Here is a 25,890-nt window from a genome sequence, read left to right as displayed (position 1 = left end):
TGGAAGCCTTGCTCCCAGGAAAGACCTAGACTTTTATTCTCTTCAACGAATCGAGATGATTATTGGGTTCACTTTGAACTTTTCTAATGATAGGGCTCGTTAATTTGGCTACAATCAAACTGTCTACAAGGAAAAATACTTTAAGAAACTCATATCACAAATACGAGATAGGAAGCAATGAACAAACACAGTAGGTGTTCTATCTATAAATTTCAGTTGCATCCTTCTAGACCCCACGATCTTTAGTTACATAGTGCGATAGTCGTTTCGTGTTCTCTAAGGCTGCCATCAGATCCCCAATCTGTCGAACCTCCAGTTGATAGAACGGTGTACTGAGTGTATCATGAAGCACATTCATTTTTATACTCCTTGATTCTATAGGTATGCCGTATGTCCTAACTAAAAGGTAGAGAAACAAAAAAAATAGTACACGAAGAGCTGTGGACATATACGCGGAGGGTACGGTCTGTTTATAAGTACATAAAGCTCTCTATATTTATTGCCAGTCCTCTTGATATATCTGCTAGCTGTTAGACGCCTAGGTCCCCTTAGGAAGCCCACTAGACTCCTGTTAACAATCCAAGCTAATAAGTGCTGATCTAGATGTTTATTATGCATGTTTCTAGTTGACGACTGATTCTTAAATACTAACTAGAGCGTGACTTATATCAACAGAAGTACTGCCAACCCACACAATCCATCACCAGTTCTCTGCTTACCCTCTATTGTAAGCTTCTTGTCTTATCCCAAGACCACCACGTCTCATCTTCATGAGATTCCTTGTGATATTTCAAGTGTATGTCAAAAACGCAAGTAGTTTGCTCATGGAGTACGTGTGTGAACTCTGAGTCCATAGGTATGCCGAGACATACATATTCAAAGGTATTATGCGCACATTTAAGAGTCTTGTCAATCTCGCCATTAAGAGATTGCGTTTACGTTTAACCTTCCCGTCTGCATTGTGTAATGCTCCTTATGTACTACGCATGATACTATGGTGGGGTTGAGAAAAAAGATGACTATCATGATAACCTTCACAAGATTAATCAAGCTACTAGTTATTCATCATCCTTTTCAAGAATGTTGTGAGGTCGTTTGAGTGGATATAAAAGTATTGTAGTTGTAGTCGACTATTAGGTAAGTACCCGTGTATACAAATTTAGGTGCACATAAACTTGGATAATAAGACGACGTTGAATAATCCTATTTTTAGACAAGTTAACGTTGTAGCGGCTTCAACTTGCGACTAGTTCGACGGGGGTGGTAGGTACATACCTATGTAGTAGTTACACATGAAGATGTAGGCAGGTAACTACTTTTGTGGATTACTTCATGTTGGTCTTACATATGTACTTCGTAAATACAGGTATGCTTATGATTCATGTCACATACCATCTAAGATCCAACGAGACGGTAACAAACATTAAACATACAGTACCTCATGATATATGATGGAACAACTTGAGCCTTCCAAAACAAGAAGAAGATTTGAAGAAAAAAAGAACATTGAAGAAAAAGTACATACCCCAGTAATATCATCTCAATATAGTAGTATTGTAGGCAAGTACCCACTAAGATTCTAGGTCAATTCAAGTTCCGGGTACCTTTAGTAGTCGGAGGTCCTTTACCCCTACGCCACGATTATGGATCTCAAATGGCAGAGCCAGTCACAATCCACGATAGGGATGAGAATGTAACCCGATTACCGCACCTACCGAATTCGCCAAACCGTTTTTGGCAGTGAGTGCCATGTTACTCCTGCCACAGGCTGCCAGCTCCTACCAGCACTTCTCGTGTTCATGGTCTGACCCTGGCCAATCGAATCTTCCATTTCAAGGGTTCAAATGTTTAGCGGACAAATGCAAGGCATGAAAGTATTTCGTACCTCGTACTTTGTACCACACTGAAGCCCATCATCCCATCTCTTCCCGTATTTTGTCTTTTTGTGTCTTTTTTTCTTCCTTATTCCCATTCCAACCACCTCACCAACACACACCGATGAATTGATCCCAATATCTCATCGTTCAACCTGTCATTCGCTTTTTAGTACTGCTTGCTTGCCCTTCAGTACTCATAACATTCGCTTAGTCTGGCAAAAGGAAGAAATAATAAACAAGCCGTGATTTTACATCCTCATTGGGGGAGTCCGAATTTGGTTGGCTGCATATTTGCTTGATTCTTGTTTTTATCGGAAAATCCACATTCACATCGTATCATCGGGCGGAGGAAAATAGGATATCGAGTACACGAAGTCGAATCGAAGTGAACACACAAGAGCGAGAGTGGGAGAGACATTACCGGCCACTGCCCAATCCCGAGGAAGGGAGATAATTATTGTTATTGGGTTTCGAGTGTTTACCTATTTATTTGTGGCGTACTGTTCCTACGCACCCCTTACATTTCTCCGAATTGTTCGACCGTCCAATCTCACTTTCCCGCCTTTCTTCCATCAAGACAATTACGATGAAGGGATCACGGAGTCTTAATCAAATCTTGGCCCTCGCCCTCGCTTGTGCCCCTATCACATCAGCATGGCCAGGTTGGCTTCCAGATGTAGATGCGCTTGTAGTCCGACAAGATGATGGCACAACAACAGCATGTATGTAATTCTGCTGAATAGCATTACACGCCGGAAGAGAAACAGATTGCTAATAGTCTTAAAGCTGCACAACCCACATCAACTGCCTCGAGCGACGAAGCTCCAGTTACGACAACTAAGAAGGACTCCACCTCGACCGCGGACTCCAACGAACCTAAGACCACAAACCTCAACACAGGCTCGGCTCCCAAGGCCTCTGGCAATAGCACTGCCACCACACACCAAACGTTCAACGCGACCGATGGAAACGGCGGCGTTGCCATGATCACACCCGCCATCACCGACGGAACATCACTCTACCGGATCGGCAACCCGACCCCCATCACGTGGGTCTGGAACTACACATCCCTGCAGGGCACCCCCTCCGCCATCGACGTATTGATATCCTGCTCCACTGCCACAGCCACATGGACCCTGACGCAGAACATGACGTTCGAGCCCACGGCCACATTCACGTGGGACACGGAGAAGTATGCCGAGAGCGCCATAGCGAGCCCGCTGCTCGTGGCTCAGTACACGCTAGTCATCCTCGACTCTGACTCGGAGGTCAGTGGGACCACGGAGCCGGGATACCTGGCGCCGTTCGTTGGGTCGCCTTTCGGCCTGTACACCGCCCGACCGTACCAGGACCTCGGCGAGTGGAAGTGCGCTACGTGCAGTGCTGCGTTGGGAGGCACTGACCGCCAAGCTCTCGGCTTCGCTATCACCATGAGTCTGATCACCCTGTTCAGCTTCACATGGTACGTGACGGGCTTCGCCGCGTTGCTGTAGTCGATGAGGGATGAGGATCAGAACAACAAATACAACAACAATGTCAACATCAGCAGACAACCTATCTAGCGATTACCACATCTAGCAGTCAGTCAGTCTACGACGATGATTTAAACAACATTTTTGATTTTTACAAACAACAATGCACATAAAATTATGGAAGCCACGTGACGTCGATATCTTAATGCAAAGTAAAAAACCGCCCTAATAAACAACGGTTGAATCTTCCCGGGAAGAAAGGGGGGATTATATGGATATATACTACTCTTTTTTATATTTACAAGATCATGTAGTGGCGTTTTTATCTTTTTTAATCTGGTTCAATCCTTTTCATCTGCAGTATCGAATACTTCCGCTCTTTTCGCAAAGAATAGACAGGATCGAAAGCAAATTAAAGGAGCGAATAGGAGAGGATAGGAAAGGAAATGGAAAGGGAAAGGTAAGGAAAGGGGAAGAAGGAAGGAAGGAAGGAAGGAAGGAAGGGTGGTGTTGGGAGCTTTGCACTGCTCTGGTATCGGGTTGGAAATGGATGGCGACAGTTTACATACACACATACATACATACACACCTACCTACCTATACACATAGCTAGCTCTTAATGACACAACCACACGCCTAGACAGGTGCAAACTGAAGTTAAAATTTTAAATTTACAATCGTGATCATGTAACTGCTTTCTTATAAGAGGCCCCGATCTAAGTTTTATAGGTGGTATGCATTTATGCTTGCTTGCTTCATTGCGATGCTGGTACATTATTTCATCCTTCTTCGTTCTCGTCTTCGTCTTCATTCTCTTCTTGTTGCCTTCATATGTGTACCTAATGGATGACTGACTGGCTGGCTGGCTGGCTGACCAACTGACAGACTTTGGGCTATATGATGTCGTTATATCATCGCAGCCCTCCTAACATAAGCACGTATATATGTAGTAGTAGTAGTAGTAGTAGTAGTAGGTATCTGATAATACCTTTCTTTAGGTACCTTGGGTAGGTAGCCAAGGGTGTATCAAACCATCCTCAACGCGAACCCACCCCCCCTCTCCTCCTTCTCCCTCGAGGCAAAGATGCCGCTAAAATCAACATTCCCCAGGTCCGCGGCCTTCTGCCCGCGCCCCGGCGCGTTGGGCGTCGACCTTTTCCGCCGGCGCTCCTGGCCGGCCTTGCTGGGGAAGGTGGGGAACATGGCCTCGTGCTTGGGCTTGGGGTCCTGGCGGAAGAACTCGTGCGTCAGCATGTCCTTGGCGGAGGGCCGCTGGTCGGGGTTTAGGGATAGTAGGCTGGTGAGCAGGGCGCTGCCGGCGGAGGTGAGCGTGGGGAAGCGGGCGCGGATGACGGGGCCGGTGTTGGCGGCGGTGTTCTTGGGGAGGCGGAGGAGGCGCGCGTTGGAGAGGCGGCGGAAGCCGGGCCAGGATTCGTCGGTGGGGATGCCGCAGAGCTCGAAGATCTTGCTGAGCTCGTCGACTTCGGTTTTTCCTTGTAGGAGGGGCTCGCGGGCGAGCAGCTCGCCAAAGATGCAGCCGACGCTCCACATGTCGATCGCGGAGCCGTAGGTTGTGGCGCCGAGGAGGAGCTCCGGGGCACGGTACCATAGGGTGACGACGAGCTGGGTGAGTTTGGGGGGAGCGGGGTCGCCGACGTAGCGGGCCATGCCGAAGTCGGCAATTTTAAGTTGGCCACGGTTGTTGAGGAGAAGATTGGAAGTCTTGAGATCGCGATGTAAGATCCAGTTATCGTGCAGGTAGGCGACACCGGCAGCGAGTTGCAGGAGTAAGGTCTTGACCTCGGACGCCAGAAAGGGCTCGGGCATGTCCCCGAGGATGGACATGAGGTCGTGCTCGAGGAACTCTAGGACCAGGAATACGTTCTCGATGCGCGAGGACGTGTCGTCGCCCACTACTACCTCGCGTAGCTGGACAATGTTGCGGTGCTCACAGTCTTTTAAGATCTGGATCTCGCGCAGCCCGGTGTCGGGAAGGCCTGTTGTGTCGGACGAGTCGAGTTTCAGACGCTTCAGCGCGACTACCTTGCCCGTTTTGATTTCCCGTGCTCGCGCAACCCATCCGTATGAGCCTTCCTCGATGTCATTCAACTTGTCGTAATTCTCGACGCTGCGCGACTTGCTCCAGCTGCCACTCTCGAACCGTAGGAGCTTCGCATTGCTTTCGTTATCGGTTTCTCCGCCACCTCCTTTCTCATTCCTTTCGGGTGTCAATTTTCGTCGCTTAGCAGGTGGTCTATCGTACTGTTCTCCATCTTGGTTCTGCGGCTCTTCTTGCAAGGCTCGTTGCCTGGTTGCTTCCGCTTCCGCCTCTGCCTTGGCCTTTTCTTGGGCGCGTCTTTCTTCTTCGGCTGCTATTCGTGCCTTTTCGAGTTTCAGACGCTTCTTTTCTTCCCTTTCGCGCTTGTTTTTAGCTTCGAGGGCTGCGTCCTCCTCTGTGTCCGCCCAGCGGGACCTTCCCGCCATAGTTGTCGTTGTCTCAATGGGTTGTAGTGCTACTTCGTATGTGGCAGTGGTTGGGGGATTTAATGGAGAGCTTTGGTGCTTATGTCGATGGGCATTAAGATGAATAAAGGAATTGTATCACATCCATTGTTCGTCCATTTATTAATTGAAGTTTGTGGATGAAGGGTGCTATACGCAGTGCCCAGTATGTATAGTGCTACCTAGGGCAGGTATGTAGATGATCGCGGTGTAATCTGAGAGTTAGGTAGTGTCTAAGGCTAAGAATTAGTTACTAGTACGTCGTAGTTAACTAAAGGTTTAGAAGTTAGAACTAACTACGTAATTCCCTAACTAGCTCGGTGAATGCTCGGGCCTTATTTTGGGGGAATTTCTGAACCTCGGAAGCTTAAAAAATGCATTCTACTAATTACTAACCTAACTAACTAGTAGCAATTGGGGAATTTTAGTTGCAGCACGTTAATAGCTGGAGAAGCTTCAGAGACTTAGAAGTTGCGAAATATCAAATTCAAATTATTTTATCCTATCTAATTTCGTTTCTTTCATAATGAGATGAATCAGTGTCTAATGGCCTAGTATGAGGTTAATTGTCTCGAAGACAGCCCGAGATGGGCTCAAGTGCCTATCAAGACGGCCAATATCTCATGCCCCAAGAGCTACATGTCAGAGCTATAGGAGCTTCGTAGCAACCCCGGCACGGAAAGATGAGGAAAGGAAATGGTCTACACCTTTAGCCAAGCAGTTAACTGAAGCTATAAATGTAAGTCTTAATTCTCTGTTTTTACATATATCTGCCTAGACACAATATTTAATAAGAATAATGAGATATAGACAACGGGTCCTATTCCCTTGGCTAGTTATATGCGCATGTGCCTCACATCCGATATTGGCGGATACTATACCGGGGCCATAAAAGAAGACCGTGATCAGTTCGGCCGAAAAGGGGATTTCATCACTTCCCCAGAGATATCACAGATATTCGGCGAGCTCATCGGTGTCTGGTTTGTGGCAGAATGGATGTCTCAAGGGTCGCCGAAAAAGGGTGTCGAGCTCATCGAAGTTGGCCCTGGTAGGGGGACTTTGATGGATGATATGCTACGAGTGAGTCTATGGCTTTTTTTTTTCAGCTCTTTTTCAACCCTCAACTAACTTCTTGACAGACTATGAAAAACTTCAAAGACCTTGCTTCTGCCATAGACACCGTTTACATGGTGGAAGCTAGTGCCGAGTTACGACTGGCCCAAAAGAACCTCCTGTGCGGCGAGGATGCCGTGATGACGGAGTCAAAAATTGGTTGGCATAGCACATCCAAGTACTCCGGCCTACCCGTTGTGTGGACGGACTCCATCAAAGCTATCCCGAACGACCCGAGCAAGATGCCTTTTATAGTTGCTCATGAGTTCTTCGACGCACTGCCTATCCACGCCTTCCAGTTGGTCGACGTACCACCAGCAACTCAGGAACCAGCAACAACAACGACAGACAGCGGTAGCAGTAACTCGCCGCCAGGATCATCCACAAAGCCTAAGCTTGCCACGCGCCAATGGCGGGAAATGGTCGTGTCGCCCACACCCAAAGGGACAACGCACGCGGACCTCGGCTCCCCCAAAGCAGAGCATCACGACCCGGTCCCCGAGTTCCAACTAACCCTCAGCCCCTCCGCAACCCGGCACGCGAATTACCTCCCCGAAACCTCCCCTCGGTACCGCGCCCTAAAAGAAATCCCCAACGCCCTTATCGAGATATGCCCCGACGCCTCCCTCTACGCCTCCGACTTCGCCATCCGCATCGGCGGCCCCAACCCTCCCTCCACCACTCCCTCCCGCTCCCGCTCCTCCTCTTCCTCCACAGTCTCCCCCAGAAACCCCCCACCCCCCCTCCCAAAACCCCACCCCTCCGGCGCAGCCCTAATCCTCGACTACGGCCCCCCCTCCACCATCCCCGCCAACTCCCTCCGCGGAATCCGCCACCACCGCCGCGTGAGCCCCTTCTCCCTCCCGGGCCTCGTCGACCTAAGCGCCGACGTCGACTTCTTCGCCCTCGCCGAGGCCGCCACCCGCGCCAGCCCCGGCGTCGAGGTCCACGGCCCCGTCGACCAGGCCCACTTCCTCGAGGCCATGGGCGGCGGCAAGCGCGCCGAGATGCTCGCTTCCCGCACAGGGACCGGGAATGTCGAGGACAGGGCAAGGGAGATCGAGCGTTCGTGGAAGAGGCTGGTCGACCGGGGTCCAAACGGCATGGGCAAGCTGTACAAGGCCCTCGCTATACTCCCCGAGAACGGCGGCAGGAGGCGGCCGGTTGGGTTTGGTGGGGATGTGGCGGCTTGATTGATGTGTGTGTGTGTACCTGCCTAGGTCAGGTAGTTATAAAAGGGGGTTACGAGGCGAGAAAAGAGTTACTGTCTACCTAGGTAGCTACCATACCTGCCTCTACCTACTAGTTGGTGTTAGGATGGGGGGGGATAGTGCACATATAAGCAAGGCTCTACCTATTATCAGACCACGAGCCGAAATGTAGTTCACAGCCAGCCAATACACAACCACAAATCACCAATTCCACCCATAAACACCACTCAACCTTACACAGTTGCATCATTCATGATTAGCTATGAGGTATCCATGTATGTATAGTAAAACAATTAGGCAGGTACCTAACAAGCCCCGAGTTCTGTTCATACCTTACGTTTCCCTTACGTACACACACATCCGTACTTGCATCCATTGTACAATACAATACGAGCAAACAGGCAGGGCTCGTGCCTCTCTCTCTCTCTCTCTCTTTCGATATCTGCTTCAAAGAGCACGGCCTATTCATTCATGCCGTGCCGGTCGAAGTCCCTGTCCTAACTTAAGAGGCCTACCTACCTAGGTAAGGTACCTAAGCAAGGAGGGCGCAAATTCAGCATCCAACGCCTTGCATAGAGCGTGTATAATACAGTAATGAAAGTGCGTAGCCCAAACACACATTCGATGCCAGCCCTTGCCTCACCGGGATCCTATGATCCTATGATCCGGGATAATCTTACTATTTTCTTCCACTAACCAACTTCGACCCCTCGCCGCGACGGCGATCGTCGTCGTCGTCATCGTCATCGTCATCGTCATCATCATCGTCGTCGTCGCTGAACTTGTCGCCATCTTCTCCGACAGCGAATATTGTTTCACCGTCGAAAGAGTCTCGCGGCGTCTCTGGTTTAGTCGGTGCTCTTGTTTGTGACTGTTGCGATGCGGTAGGGGCGTTTCTTGTCGAGACCGAGCGCGTGGTGGTGATCTTGGAGCCAATATTTGCTTCCTCATCATCATCGTCCGAATCGTCAGGGGCACCCACGTCGGCGAATTCGAACCCGCCGTCTTCATCTTGCGCGATTTCGTCACTCATAGCGAATCTTCTGTTGTTTGCCGTAGGTCTCCACACATACGCGATCCAGGCTACATCGGCAAAGTAGACCAAATTTAGCCATCCGTCAAGAACGAACCACCGCGATTTCCAGTGGAAGGGGACGTAATCGGGATCGGAGGCGGAGGCGAACGAGAAGGAGTTGAAAAAGAAGAAGCCAAAGATGACAAGAATGCTGATTAGGATGCACCACCAAAGCTTTTTGTACATGGCCTCCTTTACACTCTGCTTGCGCTCGCGTAGATCCTTAAGGGTAAAGTTGAGCGAGTTGAGCGTCCATACGTAGAAGGCGGTCAAAGTACCCGCTAATGGAAGTACAATGAGTAGTACGAAGGGACCTATGGTTAGGTTAGCAAGTTGCGTTTCTAGTCACCAATTAGGGCATATCGTACCGGCTGTGTCGGGCGAGATCAGCAGACTAGCAATGGCATAGGCCAGTCCGAAAACGAAATGGGCAATAGCCAACCATCTCACATAGACCATCGTTTTGCCAAGAGAGGGTTTGACGACTCCATAACCCATACATACGATGAGGAGTAGGAAGAACGAAAACGAATTGCGGAAAGCATTAAGGATTGCAACCACGACTAGAAGGACCTGGGCTCCGACGTTGGAACCGTTCCGATTTAGATAATCTGCAATAGGTTAGGCAACTGGGTTTATTGCAAGACAAGTCATTCGGCTTACCATAGAATCCCCAAGTCATCAGCATCTCGACAACGAGGAAGATAAGGATGGCAGTGATATAATTCTGCACGGGTACTATACAGCTTGGTTAGACTTATGACTGAGCAGCGACTTTGTTAACCACTTACAGATATCATATCTATGCTGGTAGTATAGGAAACCCCAGAACCTGGTCACAATCAGCGGATCGTTCAAACATGATATGGCCTCAAAACCTACACTGCAACCACACCATATAGAATGGTTATTCCTCCATAGAATGGGAGTTTGGGGACAACGGTGGCAGGAAGTTCGCCATAAGCTTCCCGGAACTCGACGACGCCCATGAACTCTTCGGTGTTGAGTCCATAGGCAGCAACACAGTAGTAACCAGTCTTCTTGATTGGATAGTTGATAGGCGGCGCAGACTTGAGGTGTATGGCCTGGGTCAGGATCAGGCTTTCCGACTTCTCCGTCGCGTTAGGCGACAGAATCCACTCGCCAATGTCCGTATCATTGCACAGGCCAACCCGAATATTCTCACTATCGCAGATCAATTCCTTCTAATAATATTATTAGCCTTCGCCCGGATCAGGAGGTATCGTGGATCGATCGTACTTGGAGTGCGTCAGGGCTTGGGTAGACACCGATCAAGTCCTGGTCTTTCCATTCAAAGACAATCAAGCTAACAATCGGGTCGGCATCGCCTTCATACGTCTTGTTTGGAAATACGGTGAGAACGAAAGGGTCAACAGGACCACCCCAGGCGCTTCTGCTGTACATGCCTAAGTACGGCGGATCAGTAAGGTTCGTATAGATAGCTGACGTATGTATGGGACGGACATACCGGCACATTTCTGTCGATTCTCCTCGGTATTGTCCTTTGAAAGAGAAAAAAGATCAGCTTGATACCATAACTTAGAGAGGATATGATTCTCGTACCAGCTGTACTTCCAATGCCTGAGCCGTCCAAAGGGACATGACCACAAGGGCCAACGTGGATAACCAAGCCTTCATCTTGAATATGTTGGAGTTGGATTGTCGCCGCGCGAGGCAGCCTTGGCAAATAAATGTGTCCTCAGTATTTCAAGATGCTGTATGCGCTATCACATATGCAAATGTAAATTGGACAAGAACGAATGCAGAATGAATGCGAGATTGGGTTAGAACAGGGCAAGAGTGTAGTGAAACATGAGGAGTTAAAGGCGAGCGTATGCGAAAGAAGAATTGGGTTGCTACGCAGGTAAAAAGATTAATGAATTAATTCACAATCGAAGAAAATGTTGTCCCGAAGGTACCTGAAGCTTAGTTGGCAGTGGGCCAGTGGCGGTTTGGTCGCTGTAGTTTGTAGGCATAGTAGAGTTTACGCCAATGCAGCGTTACGAAACGGTGCCACTTTTTTAATGATTACGGCAGCCAATCTTGAGACTAGCAGGGCTGGTAGACGCAAGTGGAAACCGACCATGAGGGAGCTAAATTTATGTAAGCAACTAGGATCTCGATAAGATATGGACTATTGCACCTATCAACATCGACGCTTGCTTCTAGGATTAATTGGATACATACTATGTACCTAGGTAGTTAACTAGGTTAGTAATAACTGGTAAACTTCGTCATATTGAAGCTCCAAATTCTTTTTCTATCTTCCTCTTTTCACTTTCCGCCTTTCTACTCGCATTGTACAAATAACGGGTCTATCTCTCACACCACCCCTTTAATAATAATGGGAAAAGGAACAGATAAACTATACATCACACACTCCGAATGGTCATCTTCGGACGCCTTCTCAGCAAGCACAGGTTCACGGTCTACTCACACTGACACGTCCTTTAAACGACTACCTTTCAACTTTTGCGCCGCGAGTCTCCAGCCCTTCAAAAACCCCGTCTGCACTGCCAATGGCACCATATTCGATGTCGAGGTTATTTCAAAATGGCTTGACAACCACAAGACCAATCCCGTGACCGGGGAGCCCTTAGCAGCACGCGACCTCATCAAACTCAACTTTGCGCGCAACGGCGACTTCGACTCGAAAGGCGCAGATGGGCTAGACAGTGACAAAAAGGGCGACCTGATTGATCCTGTCAGCTTCAAAGTGTTTACCGACAACACCCATATCGTCGCCATCCGACACGGCACCTATGCGAATGTTTTTGCCTGGGAGACGGTGGAGCGGATGAACATCAAAGCAAAGATGTGGCGAGACCTTGTCGACGACGTAGAGTTTAGTCGCTCGGACATAATCACTCTGCAGGATCCACAAAACGCCGCTAGCAGAGATCTAAGTCAATTCCAGCATCTAAAGGACGGTGGGGATGCGCTCTTGACCAAGGAACAGGAGGAAGAAAGAAGAGAAGGCAACGTCAATATCAATGCCCTGGGCAGAGTAGGCGACAAGGTCTTGAGGGCGAAAGAGGCTGTGGAGAAGGCTAGGCGAGAGCGTGAGGCGGCCGGGGATATCAATCGTTCCAAAGCCCTTACCAAGACTGGCGCGGGTAACAATGCCAGGCCTTCCATGGTGCAGGATAAGAAAACAGCCTACAATGCAGCAGCATATACCACCGGAAGAGCTGCGGCGAGTTTTACAAGCACGGGATTGACCCCTGAAACCAGTGGCGAGCGAGCCACGCTCACGGACGAAGAATACATGTTGAAACCGAAGCGGGTGAAGATAAAAGGCTACGCACGGATCGAGACGAATTTAGGCGATTTAAACATCGAACTACAGACCGAGTATGCGCCTAGGGCGGTCTGGAACTTCACCCGGCTAGCCCAGAAGGGCTACTACAGGGGCGTTGCCTTTCACCGCAACATCAAGAACTTCATGGTCCAAGGAGGCGACCCGTCAGGCACCGGACGAGGGGGCACGAGCATATGGGGCAAGAACTTCCAAGACGAGTTCGACGGCCCACTGACCCACGATGCGCGAGGCATTCTCAGCATGGCAAACAAAGGCAAGAACACCAACTCAAGTCAATTCTTCATCACCTACCGGCCAGTCAAGCATCTCGACCGCAAGCACACCATCTTCGGCAAAGTCGTCGGCGGCACCGACGTGCTAAGCAAGATCGAGGCCGTGCCCACGGACGGCTCGGACCGGCCCCTGAACAAGATCTTCATCAAGGACGTCGTCGTCTACCTCGACCCGTTCGACGAGTTCCAGCGGCAGAAGGCCGAGCGCGACAAGCTCGCGGAGACCAAGGCCGAGATCGAGCGCACCGGCGGCACCGAGGACGACCGCATCACGTGGACGGGCAAGCGGGTCCGGCAGGACGGCACCGTCGACCAGGGCGCCGGCGCCGGCGCAGGCGTCGGCAAGTACCTCCAGGCCGCGAGGAAGCAGCAGATCGCCGAGGACGAGATGATAGAGGAGGATGTCGACGTGTGGGAGGAGCCCGTCAAGAAGAAAGCCAAAGTCGGTGGGTTTGGCAATTTTGATAATTGGTAGGTATGTACCTACCTAGGTAAAAGAAAAGAAAAACCACCTCAAAATGATAGGTTGGGGGTTTTGCATTTGCATGGCGTTGGGGCGATACCCGAGGGGGGGGGGTCGGTTGTATTATCACAACAGTAGGTACTGGCTAGGTACCTATATATAATACTGGCTCTACATAATGAGAAGCTTTTTTTTTTTTATAAAAAAACGATCGTCTGAATAAGTCGTTTTGCGTGAAGTTATGTATATCGCTTACTTGGGCCCTTTATTTTTCCTTTACTTCCTGAAAGCTACCTAGGTAGTAGGCAGGCAGCCGCTTATCATCGAAGTATCGGAGACGCCATTTCGAATTTAAGAAAGGGCATCGGGGCTCTCTCTCGGCGCCCCCCCCCCTCTCTCCCCCTATCAAGAAATATGCCTATCACGTTTCGTGGCTTCCCAATGTGTTCATTGTCCCGCAGTGTTGTCGTTGCAGATTCTGCGGTATTCGAAAATCCAGCTTCGGGGGTGTCTAGGGATAATCGGGCGTGGGATGCAAGTAGAAATAGGGGCTTCGTATGTCAGAGTATGTTATCGTCTCGGATTTCTGCTCAGCTAGTTTGGTTCAGGCAATCCAACCCAGTTCTGACTACCTAACTTAAGATAATGTGCCAACTAAACTACACAAGATCGATGCACTTCAAGTCCACCCCACGTTCTCGTAGTATCTCTAGCTATACGTGTATTATCGCACTGGGATGTGTAGATAAACGCCTACGGAATCCGGCAAGCCGGCCAGGGGGCAAAGGCAATGATTTCAACCGCGGATCTTCGTAAAAAGCCTCGCCCGATTGAACATTTATAAACCCCCTATAACGAGTTTCGTGATTATTGTTGTAAATAACACATGCTCGAATATTCTTTAGGAGAGGCCCGAGAAAGGTTTCACCTTCCCCAATATCAGGCACAAAACATGGACACACAATCCTGAACCTGCCCTCTCCACGTGGTCGTAGTAATAGGGATACGTTGCAGCCGAGTAGAACCCACACCTCATCACCAGCCTGCGCTGTCTCCAAAGCAACTCCTACGTAGTTGCCTACGCTCAGGAAAATTGGCGCTGGTCCCACTCTCGTTGAAGCATCCCGAAGGAATCGTGCTTCGGGTGATCCTATCAAGAAGTCGCCTTCTTGGAACTAATAGTCAGACATCATGAGTCGTATGACTTGCTCCGCAGTGTCTAAATGTGCGACATCAACCATGGACGAGTGGGATTGCCCCTTGAATCGGCGGAGCAATGTCTAGGCGTAGGTCATGGCTAAGCATTGCACGTTAGGGACTAGTTTCATTAGAAGTTGACGTAATTGTTCGAATCTATCACGATTTGATAAAGCCGCGAGTTTTGGAATTGGATGACATCGTATGGTATGAGCCTTGAATACGCCCATCACTCTCAGTACTTGAGGCTGTGGAAATTCATACCAAGCTTGAAGGTGAGAAGAACCATCTAACCTAGGGATCTAGCAAGGTCAGGTAACTCTCGAGGGGCATGAGTCTGATATAATCCCCCCTAAGAAGGGAGCTGTACCGGTATCTCACCATTGCGCAAGGCTGGGAGGTGGGAGATGATGACTTGTCTGAATTGGTATTCTTCATTGCATCATGCCTACCCAAGTTTCACGAGTACAACTTGGACGGCCTCAATAGAACATCAATAGAGACTATCACGAAGTTTCCGGCCCCCATGTTTTTTTAAGATCTAGCTACTAGGTAGCCTGCCAGTGAGTGACATTAAAACGAAAGACGAACGAGTTTGGTGTTTTCTCAGGAGGGAAGGTGAAGAAGCATGGAGGGGTATTTAATCATTCAATGTTGTATTGTATTGTACAATACGTATATGGTACTACATATGTAGGTACCTACTTAGGGTATACCCTCCTGGCACCTGATTGGTGGGCAAGTTATGGGTCATTGGAGTATTAGTTCACATCCCATTCGACTTCCAACTTGTTGTTTCCCCGCATCCATTTTATTCTTTGGTGCCATTTCGCTGTACTACACGTATGTATATCATACAGTGATTACTATGTAGGTATACTACATATGTACTACTAGGTATTGTATCCATGGATGTACCCGATAATTAGTATGTACCTACATAATATCTACATACATATGTAGTACTAACCTAGTTGCTGTCAGCTGCCTAATTAGCACCTCTGATACTACATACATAGCACCATAAAACACCTAACCGGTACCTACATTAATATTAATCCATTATTGTCCTTGACACATCATCGACGCGTTAAATTCAGACATTGAGACGTTGAACGAGGGTGTTTAACTCTCTTCCCTTCCCTTACCTACCTACCCAGTACCTAATACTTAGTATACTCAGAAAGAACGTTGAAAAAAGGAAGAAAGAAGAAGAAGAAGAATAATAATAATACAACATTCACTCAAAATGGTAACAACACGCTCAGCAAGCAAAGCCGCCTCGCCCGCCCCGCGATTCGCCCCCAAATCCTCTTCTCCCTCCTCTAGCAACAAACGCAACTCATCATCCTCCCGTTCCCGCCTCTGGGCCCACGCACCCTCCCGCCTGACCCTCTTCTGGCTCGCCGTGTCCCTGCCTCTCGTGGCGTGGGACTCGGGGTACGTGCTGCTGCGTCCCCTGACGATGGAAGGGGGGTCGCTGCACTGGCCGCTGTACACGCCCTACAAGCTGTACGGCGAGGTGGACCACGTGTACGGCTGGAAGGCCTTCAAGGCCGGCAACGGCTTCACCGGCGCCCAGGGCGCCCTCAACGTCCTCGAGACCACCATGTACCTCGTCTATTTGTGGCTGTACTTCGCCCGCGGCACCACCGCCGCCGGCGTCAAGACCGGTCGCGGCAACGCAAAGGTCCTCAGTGGGAGACCTGCTGCCATCGCCGTGTTGACTGCATTCAGCGCGGCGGTCATGACCCTGAGCAAGACGGCGCTTTACTGTGAGTGTCCCTCTCCCCGACCCCGACCTCCCCACATAAATATACACCCCTTTATCGCCCCTTTTCGCTATCCTTCTTCAATCTCATATTCCGGTATCATACACCGACCATCAACTCCCGCGGGCACTAACCTCCCGAAATAGGGCTACAAGAGTACTTCTCCAACTACGACAACATCGGCCACAACAACCTCCAGGACCTAATCCTCTTATGGATCATCCCCAAGTACGCCCCCTTTCTTCGTCCTCTAAACCCCTTTATTGCCTCCTATGCTGGCTCGTATCGTATGTCTTGGACTAACAGTGGGGACAGTGGCCTATGGCTCATTTTCCCCAGCTATCTTATCTACGTCATGGGAAGCGAGATCGTAGAGGGCTTGACGGCCGCGTCGACGGGGAGGGCGGCCAAGTCCGAGTAGGTAGGTAGGTGAGTTTTCAGGGGGCTTGCCTATTTATCAGATATATATTTATATAGATTGATATATACCTAGCCAGGGTTTTGCATAAAAACTATCGATGAGTGGTGTAATGGATTTAAAAGCGAAGCGAAGCGGAGGCGCAAGCTGGGGGGAACACGAATCTTTGTATGTAGCTGTGGAGAGCACATGTCTATACCAATTTTCTAGTTATTGATAGATTATGAGGCTTAAGTGCCGACAATTATATGCCTACCTACCCACCTACTCACCTGTATATCAGGTAGGTATGCCGAAAACTCGAAGGCGGACTAATTCATACCCCGAGTACCAACCTTCCCACCCCCCCCTTCCCTTAACCCCAGTTCCATATGCTCTTATAACGAAGAAAAATTCCCATAACGCGGTATCGCGGACCCTTTGGACCGCCTCGTACCTAGAACTCCACCTACCTACCCATCCGCCTAAACGCCCGGTTGAAGGAACGAAATCCCCCCTCTGATCTAACGGGTATCATAGGGGGAGAGGAGGGGTTTAAAAAAAAAGAAAAAAAAGAAAAAACCGCCGCGAAAAGGGTCCTTGCAAACCTTTCCCCCAACCTCTCTTTCTAAAAGTGCACCGTCGGCGCAACCTTTTGCTTGGACGCCGTGCCCGACTTCAGCACCGTCAGGCCGCCGAGGTCGGTGTACTGCTCCCACTCGGGGTGCACGTCGTTGGCGGTCCAGTTCGTCGCCTTGACCTCCATCGTGGACTTGACCTGGTCCCACGGGGTCGGGGTCCGGGGCGTCGGCATGTCGATGTGCGAGGCGACGCTGTAGACTTTGCGGACGTCGGTGGGCGGCGTCGGCTCCACTATCTTTGTCTTGGCATTGGCATTGGCCTTTGCCTTCGTCTTCCGCGGGTCGCTCTCCTCGACGCTCCTCGGCCATCGCCGGAGTAGCCCGCACGCGGGGTCGAGCGATTTGTCCTCCGCGCGCCTGGGCCGGGTGCCCGTGGAGCTGCTGGGCCCGCTTCGCCGAGAGGCCGAGTCATTGTGCGAGTATGTGCTGCTGGTGCGGCGGCTGTCCTCGACACATACCGGCCCCCCTAGCGGACTCTCGTAAATCGACGTATCCAAGGTCCTCGCCACACTGCCCTCCTCGGAGTTTCTGGAGTCCGCGTTGTAAGAATATCGAGACGGCGATGTAGATATGACCTCTTCTTCGACCGTCGCACGTACCGCGGGTGACGGCACATCTACGGGCGAACCACCAATCCCACGTGTCCCATTTCCGTAACCCTGGATGACAATTTCATGATATGGGGTATTTTTGGTTGACTGGTCGTTCTTAGTGGGCCGTGGTTTGGTAAGTTTCGCTGGTGAACTGTGAGGAGCCTGACTTCGAGATATGTTTCTGCTAAGATTTCCTCTCCAGCTTGTAGATTGGCGTAACTTCGGACGCTCTTCTTTGGCTTCCTTCGCGTTGTCTCCACGATGGGTGATGGCGAAGTAGTCAATGTCCGGCTTAATCTCCAAGCTCTGGTTGTGTGGGGTTGGCTCTCTCGTGGAGCTACGATCTCCGGCTGGTATCGAAGTACTTCTAAGGATATGCTCTGTTTGTCTCCGTATGAGTCCATGCGCCGGCTGACCTTCGTCCCATGGCGGCAGATCCGCAGTAGATATGCAGAGAGGATAAGGAGCATCGTCACTATCGCCAACTTCGGGTGGGATTTCTGTTGCTTGCCGGAGGGCTTGGTATATCCCATATATCAAGATCCAGCGAACTTTTCGACTATCCATGGGCCCTAGGTTTTCCGATCTATCCGCCTTTCTAGATAAGTGAACTAAGTCGCCTTCGAATTGGCGATATACTCTCACCAATCCGTTATGCAGAAGCTCGACTCTATGATTGGCAGCTCTTAATAAAGCTGTGTGCGTGACTTCTTGCTGCTTATGACCTCGCCCCATCCATCCACCCAGCCATGCTGGCTTCCTTGTCCGTTCCTGGGTTACACTGGGGAGGCGAGGAAGCGGGTTAAAGAGAGTTTTGAAGTCATGTCTCGTGTCAAAGGATTGAATGCTCTGCCAAGTGCAGATTCCCCCTCGTGCTAAAAATGGGCTACTTTGCGTAATGTCAAATGTCTCATCCACCAGGTATCGGAACAGAGCCTCGAAGTCAGCTCTCATCTCCTGGAAGATATCTATCTCGAAGATTGTTGTGCGGATATCAACAGACGGTGGTGGATAAGACCCAAATTTGGCAGTATAAAACTCCCGCAGGAGAGTTCGAAACCGTTCGAGATGTTCTCGGACGCCAGGATATAGACCTAGGTGCGCCTCTGATAATTCATATTGGAGAAATGTTCCTACCATGTTCGAGCTCTGCCCTAGCTTGAGATTCATCTCAACCCGGCCGCAACGGATGAGCTTTCGAGTCACGGAAGATACCAACTGGCTCGTGTTAGCAGCATTCGAGAAGTGAAAACCATCAAGACTGACCTGATATTCAGGTACAGCGAGTATTCGGTCGCTCATACCGCAGCAGTGCGCAAATGCGTTAATGTAGAGGTCTTTCAGCTGGAAGGCTTCTGCTAGACGTAGAATGGCTAATGCGTGCGTTGGGTTGCTCTGAAGATTGAGGTATCCTTCCTCATCCAGATAACTCATCATATCCTGAACATTATCCACGGTGTCAGTGCGGAATTCATGCATACTATGCATGAGAGTGATTAGAGCAGTTCCTAAGTTCTCCCCAACAACGGATCTGCGAAAGACGAAAGCGATGAAATTACGGGTGGCTAGATGGTATCTATAAGACTGCTGTTTATCGGATCGGGGGGGTGCTGGTATGAAGAGTTCAATGCGACTCTGCCTAGCAGGATCGCCATTATCGCGTTCTTGATTACCCGTCGAGTCTTGAACGCCTCGAGCCATAAATCTGTCGATGAGAGGATAGCAGTCTGCTTCCAAAAGTCCAGAGAATGGTATTTTGAAAGCAGGACCTCTACGACTCTGTCCTTGACCGTAAAGATGGATATAGCAATTTCCATTTCGGTACCATAGTTCAGTATCCTGCATAAATTCCATGAGCATATATATCAGTGTGCTATACGACGGTCTTGCAAACATACCCTTTTCAGGCTGTCCCAGGCGTTGCTTGACATGGAGGCGCCATCCCATCTCATAACGCTGGGAGTGCGAGATACACGCGTTTCCATAGTCTTGTCGGGTTTCTTCGTTTTCCAGCCACGCGATCTGTCCGATACACCGTTGTAGAGAAACATATCCCGCATGAGCGGTTCGTCCATGTTGCGTGCGGACGTAGGACGAAGACGACTACCCAGTCTACTGGAGCCTTGTTGTTAGATTTTGATACTTCTGAAGCTAACCACCAAGACCTATGCTATGAGCAGGAAGTAATAGTGTTACTTTTACTCTAAAATGTTCATAGATAGCTAGAAGTCTGGGTCGAAAATGCTTAATGTGCTGTTGACTGCGAAGGTAATTTTCTAGCAAATCATACCTAAGTAGGGGGGAAACATGAACTTTGGACTCTGTCCATAGCTACGAATAGTCGAGGTTGGGCAGGCACCGTGAGCCACGTATATGTCTGTGGGTTTAAAGATGCCAAAAGTCTTGAACATCATAAGCTTTCTCTAGACTCAAGAGTCTTTCGAAATATAATCTCCAAACCCTCCACGCAAGCTCGGAATTTTCAACTCGATTACACGGTATATTACAATTTGCTTCAACGGGGAAGAACTCGAAGCGACTACGCGTAGTGTTGGCGTAAACTGTGATGTCCTTCGGAGCCTGTCATCATCGTGCTTGACCGTAGCCTAGCAAAGGTGGATGGCCTATTACAAGCTGTCGTCTGTACCAAGAAGTCGGGTACTCTAAGCTCTAGCAGGACTTTGCCCCCCTGTCTATCTACCACGCGGTGATTGAACTCACATTAAGATAACACCTAAGTTGAGTCCTAGGCATCTAAGGGTGTTGTCACTTGGTGCTTGTGTGGATAGTGTCTTCAATGTCCACTAAGACTCCATGGGACGGAAAGGTTGAGAGGGTCGCTAGAGGTAAGAGCTTAGTTGGCCGACTTTGACCAAAGTACATGCGACTCTCGGCACTTGGCCGAATTATCAACATCCTTTAAACCTTGTACCAACATGTAACAGCAATGTTCAAGACTGAAGAGGTTGGACTCGCTGTTCGGTCTAAATTAGGCTCAGACAATTCAATCGCTTTAACAACCGGCTCTATGATGATTCTTGAGATGAAAGTGAATCACCAAAAAGCTAATGAGACCAAGGTGTAGATTGGGTACCTGGCTAAGCTTCACTGGACTGTGGATGCTGACGTTGGCATCAATAATGATCTGAGCTCCGCAAGGTCTGAACTTGCTGGTGCTGAATGTCTTGTGTGGCCTTGTTATTCACTAACCTCGCGCCATTTGCATAAAACATGGCATTTTAGGATGGATGATGCGGTAACTCTCCACCTGTCAGCTGAAGCTAAAGGCCTCTCGGATATTTCGTCTTGATAGCAACAACCATCTTGGGAAGCTCGCCAAGGTTTTGAAACTGACAGTGGTACTGCAAGTGCTTAGAAAAAAAGAGAATAATAAGAGTTACTGGACACGGTCCTGGCAGTCAGGCAATACATCCCTTGTTTGTTTGTTTGTTTGTTTGTTTTGTTTGTTTATTTATTTGTTTGAAAGTGAGGAAAAATGAAAGAAGAGTTCGAGATTCCAAGATTGCGATTTCATTTACATACGGAGTAACTATAACTACATCTTATCGATAGCATCGGTCAAACCTCGGGACCTTTTACAGCATAATAATGCCCCCTGTAGCTTCATAAAGTCATGTAATACTACTAACCTAGTAGTAGCTTATTAGGTGCATAGCAATGCAAACGAGAAACTCCATAACTAATAGTTACCAGTTGACTAAATAGTAAAGATTCATTATTTCATTAACATCCATTAATATGTACAGCCACTAACAGCCACCCCTCTATCCAACTTTGAAAGTACAACGCTCCCTTGACGCACTGCCTCTTAGTTTGAAGCAGTGCCCACAGCTCACAGCTCACTTCTCATTCTCTACGGCTGAAATATGCCGCCCTGAGAGGTCTAGATGGCTCCTCCTTTCGTTCCCTACACGTACATACAATGCCCTTGCTATGAAGCGTCGAGCCGCAGTCGTCCTTTAGACGACTCACCATCCCCGACATCAAAGGATCAGGCCGATGACGACGACGAATGCACCTTCGATCCACGCGCCCCGCGGTCCAACTATAGCTTGTATCCTCTAGAGTACCTGTTGTATTGCGATGTGTGCCATCAGATTCGCTGTCCACGATGTGTCGCCGAGGAGATCGTCACTATCTATTGCCCCAACTGTCTCTTCGAGGTTGGAAGCAGCAGTCTTAAGACGGAAGGAAACAGGTAAATAGCTTATATTGTGCCGTACGACCATGGCAATAAACTAACACTATTCTCTCCATAAAGATGCACCCGTAGTTGTTTCCAATGCCCAATATGCATAGGACCGCTTGCCGTGCAATCCCTTGAGTCGGCGCCTGAGTCGTCCTCCTTCCTATCAGCCGACAGCGCCGCCACCGCACCCCCCTCTGGTCCGTGGATCATGACTTGCTCCTACTGCAACTGGAACTCGTCCGAGATAGACATCAAGTTCGACAAGCCCCAAGGCATCTTTGCCCAGCTCGCCCGCCTCCGTCACGGCGAAGACCATTCCAAGCACTCTGCTACCACTACCGCCGCACCCGGTGAAGCATCCCCCAAGAAGGCGGACAACGCAGCTACAGAGACAGCTCGGGCTAGATTCTCCGCGCTCAAATCCTTTTACGCCGCCCAGAATAACCTCAACTCGTCGAACTCTAGCGGCTTATCGGGTATAGCCGACTACGGTTTCAACTCACCAGGCGCTCTCTCGCGCATCATGAATTTGTATTCAGGCAACAGTGTAAGCGGGGTGGGGCTTAAGCCTAAGCCCAAGGCTAGCACGATGCGCGAGGCAGACGCGGCAGACGAGGGTTTCCGCGTCAGCGACTTAGACGAGGATGCGGCAGTCGCAAAGCTGCGCAGCGAAGGCTGGGCTGGCACCGTGACGGGTGACCAGGCGCAGACACAAGTCGAGGAGGGCGCGCGCTTCACAAACGAGCTCTGGCCGATTCCGTACTTACTGCGCACGAAGCGGTCGAAGCGATGTCCCGTATGCCGGCACATCATTAGCAAGCCCGAGTCCAAGGTCGGCAACACGCGGTGGCGCATCCGCCTCGTGGCCAACAACTCCATCCCCTCCCTATCCATCAAGGCCCTCACCCTTCCCTCCACCACGTCTTCCTTTTCCTCCAACATCACCCCCTACCCTCCCCCCTTAAACACCAGCGGAGGAGGGGGCTTGCTGAAGCCACTGCAGCCCGCGCAGTTTCTGCTTACCTTCAAGAACCTCATGTTCGACGAGGTCAAGGTCACGCTCGCGACACCCTCCATAACCCCCGGGCGCTTCGCGTCCCGCGTCACCGTTCTATGCCCCGAGTTCCACATCGACGCCAACACCGACACCGACATGTACCTCGATGACGTCCTGAAAGACGGAGACAAAGATGGCAGCGGTATTGGAGGAGCCGGCGGAACCAGCGGAGTCGTGGGCGGAGTCAGCTCCGGGGGCCGCCGCCGCCGAGGCCACGAGGGCGCGATGCACCAAGCCGAAGCGGGCAAGGTCTGGGAGCGCGGCCGCAACTGGGTCAGCATCGTCGTCGAGGTGATCCCCGCCTCGCTCCGCGGCGAAGAAATGCACTCGCCCACTCTATCCCGGAAAGGCAGCGAGCCCTTCATAACCCCCATCCCACCAAACCCCAACCCAAGCTCCAACCCAGCAGCTCCCCCGCCCCTAAGCCCAGACCAGCTAGGCGAGGACGAGGACGTGCTGGAGATACCCATGTTCGTGCGGCTGGAGTGGGAGGGCGACGTGTCCCAGGACCAGGTCGGCACCACCGCCGGCAAGGAAAAGGACTCCAAGGAGAAGAAGGAGCTCGCGTACTGGTGTGTTATTGGGATTGGGAGGATCAGCCAGGAATAAAATAATGGATATTATCTTGCTAGGTAAAGCTTTTAGAAAAAGAAGAAGGAATGAGGCTAAACAAGAGAGACGTGAGAAGAGGCATGAGATGAGATGAGACAGAGAAATTTCTACGATACCCACCCCTTGGAAATTTGGAGATTTGAAGCCCATACCTATAGAGGTATGGATGGATGGAGGCAACGAAATGATCACGAAATAGAATTTAGCATGAGGCACACGACACAAAATGGTAGTTTGTGCAATTAATTTAAGTATTCATCAGAGCAAACCAGCTTGTCAATTCAGTTTACAAGCTATGTAGACGCCATGCCGGTAATGTTTTTAAGGGGCCACCAGTCCAGTGATCTTGCTATGCTGTCATTACTATATGTAAACGACGCGGCAAAATGACCAATCCCTCTCCCAGGCCCCGTCCAGATACGCCCAACCGCTTAACCCTAGTACTCGGCAGCGCCAGACTGGGGGAACTCGAAGGTGACAGTTCGGCCTGTTAGTCGGCGGTAGACCTCGGAGTAGGTGTCGAGTCTGTAGTCAACACCACCACGCTCCTTCTCATCGAGAATAACCTTTAGGAGCTTGCTGTTGTCCTCCTTAGTGCGTAGACGCTTGCCGACAATCTCGACGGGGAAGACGAGGTCAGTTAGGATAGCATCGTGGACAGCAGTCAGAGTTCGCGAGCGAGGTCGCTTCTGCTTGAGGGTGTTGCGAGAGCGGGCAGATCGCTTGGGTCGGGGAAGGATGCGGCGCGAGGCGAGGATCAGAACGTGGCGGTCAGAGAACTTCTTCTCGAGCTCACGAGTGAGACTGTGTGATGGGTAGATTAGTATATAATACGTCTCTCAAGTCAAGAGATTTAAGAATCATTTATAGATATAACTTACCGCTGCTGCACGCGGTGGAAGCCCTGGAGGGATGGGACGGGGACAAAGATGACAATAGCCTTCTTGCCGTGGCCAACTTCGATCTAATTAAGACCCAAAGTCAGCAGGCGAGCTCCAGGACACATTATAAAGTGTGTTCCTTGGACCGCTTCCCGTCCTATACCACTATCTAACCAATCGACAAGTATAAAAGAATCGTCTGTAGCAGGGATTGCATGCTCGAATGGAGTATGCTGTCTCTCTGAAGACAGTCGAAGCTCGATGGAATAGGGTCGGTATAGAAGCGGTCCCAGGTATCTGAGAAGATCCGGGGAAGGGTATCATAAAATCATTTGGATCTCACCTCTCGGGCAGAGACAAACTGCAGGGGTCGGAGAGCAGACTTGAGGTCGGCAGTGTTGGTCTCGAGATCGTAAAGAGCGCCAGCGATGTTGGTCTCGAGCTCAGAGGGGTTCTGGCGCGAAGGGCTGTTAGGCGCAATCTTGTTCAAAGAGGCACTCATGGTTGCGGCTTTTGTTGTTGTTAATGGTAAAGAAACCGAAACAAAGTCGCAAAGAGTGCTGCTGTTGGGTTAGTTGAATTGGAATGAAGTCGCGAGGAGTATGAAAAGTTGCGGCTCGTGCTTGGGGAAAAGAGGAATATTCACAAAATTCACACAAATAATTCACACAAATAATTTAGTGGGACCAGGGCAAGCGAAAATTCAATTCGATTGTGGGCGGGGCTGTAAGTTGTGCACGGACCACCAAGGGCTTTTATGTACCATACTACCATGAACTTGTACTACTAGTTAACTATTGCGGCTTAAAGAGTGGCTGGTGATCTACTAGTGTATGTAGTTATTGATTAGTAATGATCACATGGCGCGCCGGGCGGTATCCCCAATAACTAAGCTGTTCCGGCCCCCGGACATACTTGAATGATGAACAAGACGATCCGCATCCTTCGAGCAGCCATGAACCATTTCCATGAGCGCCACCATTGAACTTGCCACTCGTGCTCAATGTTGCTTACATACCTACCTAGTATGGACTTGGCTGCTTGGTCAACCGTCAACACCGTACATCAGCAAATACTTTGGCCTTGCTGCGTTCAGGTTCATGTGTCGTGCTAACCTAGAATCTTGGCTCTCTTCTATATAAATACACGTGTATGGATACTTACCTACATAGTCCTGCATAGCGGACCTAATGGGTACAAGA

General features: G+C 50.0%; 9 protein-coding genes across 9 annotated transcripts; 5 read left to right on the top strand and 4 right to left on the bottom strand.

Moving 5' to 3' along the window:
* Nucleotides 1-1,866: 1,866 nt before the first annotated feature.
* On the top strand, nt 1,867-3,719 carry GGS25DRAFT_477897 (uncharacterized protein). The gene is made up of 2 exons (XM_049259881.1): nt 1,867-2,599; nt 2,664-3,719. Exons 1-2 carry the CDS (start codon nt 2,464-2,466, stop codon nt 3,368-3,370), a joined length of 843 nt encoding a protein of 280 aa, XP_049120515.1. The 5' UTR covers nt 1,867-2,463; the 3' UTR covers nt 3,371-3,719.
* Nucleotides 3,720-4,299: 580 nt separating this feature from the next.
* Nucleotides 4,300-6,090, bottom strand: GGS25DRAFT_477890 (kinase-like protein). The gene has a single exon (XM_049259880.1). It carries the CDS (start codon nt 5,831-5,833, stop codon nt 4,376-4,378), a length of 1,458 nt encoding a protein of 485 aa, XP_049120514.1. The 5' UTR covers nt 5,834-6,090; the 3' UTR covers nt 4,300-4,375.
* Nucleotides 6,091-6,235: 145 nt separating this feature from the next.
* Nucleotides 6,236-8,297, top strand: GGS25DRAFT_143208 (DUF185 domain-containing protein). Its single transcript, XM_049256330.1, has 3 exons — nt 6,236-6,590; nt 6,662-6,931; nt 6,991-8,297. Exons 1-3 carry the CDS (start codon nt 6,408-6,410, stop codon nt 8,155-8,157), a joined length of 1,620 nt encoding a protein of 539 aa, XP_049120513.1. The 5' UTR covers nt 6,236-6,407; the 3' UTR covers nt 8,158-8,297.
* A 479-nt stretch (nt 8,298-8,776) lies between these two features.
* GGS25DRAFT_143083 (lung seven transmembrane receptor-domain-containing protein) lies at nt 8,777-11,033 on the bottom strand. The gene is made up of 8 exons (XM_049256329.1): nt 10,835-11,033; nt 10,740-10,773; nt 10,511-10,677; nt 10,133-10,455; nt 10,042-10,082; nt 9,914-9,988; nt 9,619-9,861; nt 8,777-9,564 (listed from the first exon to the last, which is right to left on the bottom strand). The coding sequence occupies exons 1-8, from the start codon at nt 10,907-10,909 to the stop codon at nt 8,855-8,857; spliced, it is 1,668 nt and encodes a 555-aa protein (XP_049120512.1). The 5' UTR covers nt 10,910-11,033; the 3' UTR covers nt 8,777-8,854.
* Nucleotides 11,034-11,509: 476 nt separating this feature from the next.
* On the top strand, nt 11,510-13,541 carry GGS25DRAFT_143008 (uncharacterized protein). The gene has a single exon (XM_049256328.1). The coding sequence runs from the start codon at nt 11,616-11,618 to the stop codon at nt 13,338-13,340; it is 1,725 nt and encodes a 574-aa protein (XP_049120511.1). The 5' UTR covers nt 11,510-11,615; the 3' UTR covers nt 13,341-13,541.
* Nucleotides 13,542-15,324: 1,783 nt separating this feature from the next.
* GGS25DRAFT_477881 (uncharacterized protein) lies at nt 15,325-17,027 on the top strand. The gene is made up of 4 exons (XM_049259879.1): nt 15,325-15,453; nt 15,510-16,300; nt 16,444-16,525; nt 16,613-17,027. The coding sequence occupies exons 2-4, from the start codon at nt 15,775-15,777 to the stop codon at nt 16,716-16,718; spliced, it is 714 nt and encodes a 237-aa protein (XP_049120510.1). The 5' UTR covers nt 15,325-15,453; nt 15,510-15,774; the 3' UTR covers nt 16,719-17,027.
* Nucleotides 17,028-17,069: 42 nt separating this feature from the next.
* GGS25DRAFT_477879 (uncharacterized protein) lies at nt 17,070-20,241 on the bottom strand. Its single transcript, XM_049259878.1, has 2 exons — nt 19,827-20,241; nt 17,070-19,767 (listed from the first exon to the last, which is right to left on the bottom strand). The coding sequence occupies exons 1-2, from the start codon at nt 20,001-20,003 to the stop codon at nt 17,323-17,325; spliced, it is 2,622 nt and encodes an 873-aa protein (XP_049120509.1). The 5' UTR covers nt 20,004-20,241; the 3' UTR covers nt 17,070-17,322.
* Nucleotides 20,242-21,586: 1,345 nt separating this feature from the next.
* On the top strand, nt 21,587-24,038 carry GGS25DRAFT_477867 (uncharacterized protein). The gene is made up of 2 exons (XM_049259877.1): nt 21,587-22,147; nt 22,211-24,038. Exons 1-2 carry the CDS (start codon nt 21,837-21,839, stop codon nt 23,802-23,804), a joined length of 1,905 nt encoding a protein of 634 aa, XP_049120508.1. The 5' UTR covers nt 21,587-21,836; the 3' UTR covers nt 23,805-24,038.
* GGS25DRAFT_477866 (40S ribosomal protein S7) lies at nt 24,039-25,341 on the bottom strand. The gene is made up of 3 exons (XM_049259876.1): nt 25,032-25,341; nt 24,689-24,771; nt 24,039-24,611 (listed from the first exon to the last, which is right to left on the bottom strand). Exons 1-3 carry the CDS (start codon nt 25,188-25,190, stop codon nt 24,245-24,247), a joined length of 609 nt encoding a protein of 202 aa, XP_049120507.1. The 5' UTR covers nt 25,191-25,341; the 3' UTR covers nt 24,039-24,244.
* Nucleotides 25,342-25,890: the final 549 nt, after the last annotated feature.

This window comes from Hypoxylon fragiforme, assembly GCF_022984875.1.
Source record: "Hypoxylon fragiforme strain CBS 206.31 chromosome Unknown GGS25scaffold_2, whole genome shotgun sequence".
NCBI lineage: Eukaryota > Fungi > Ascomycota > Sordariomycetes > Xylariales > Hypoxylaceae > Hypoxylon > Hypoxylon fragiforme.
The sequence above is the reverse complement of the archived record's forward strand: the minus strand, read 5'-3'. Positions and strand labels throughout refer to the sequence as shown.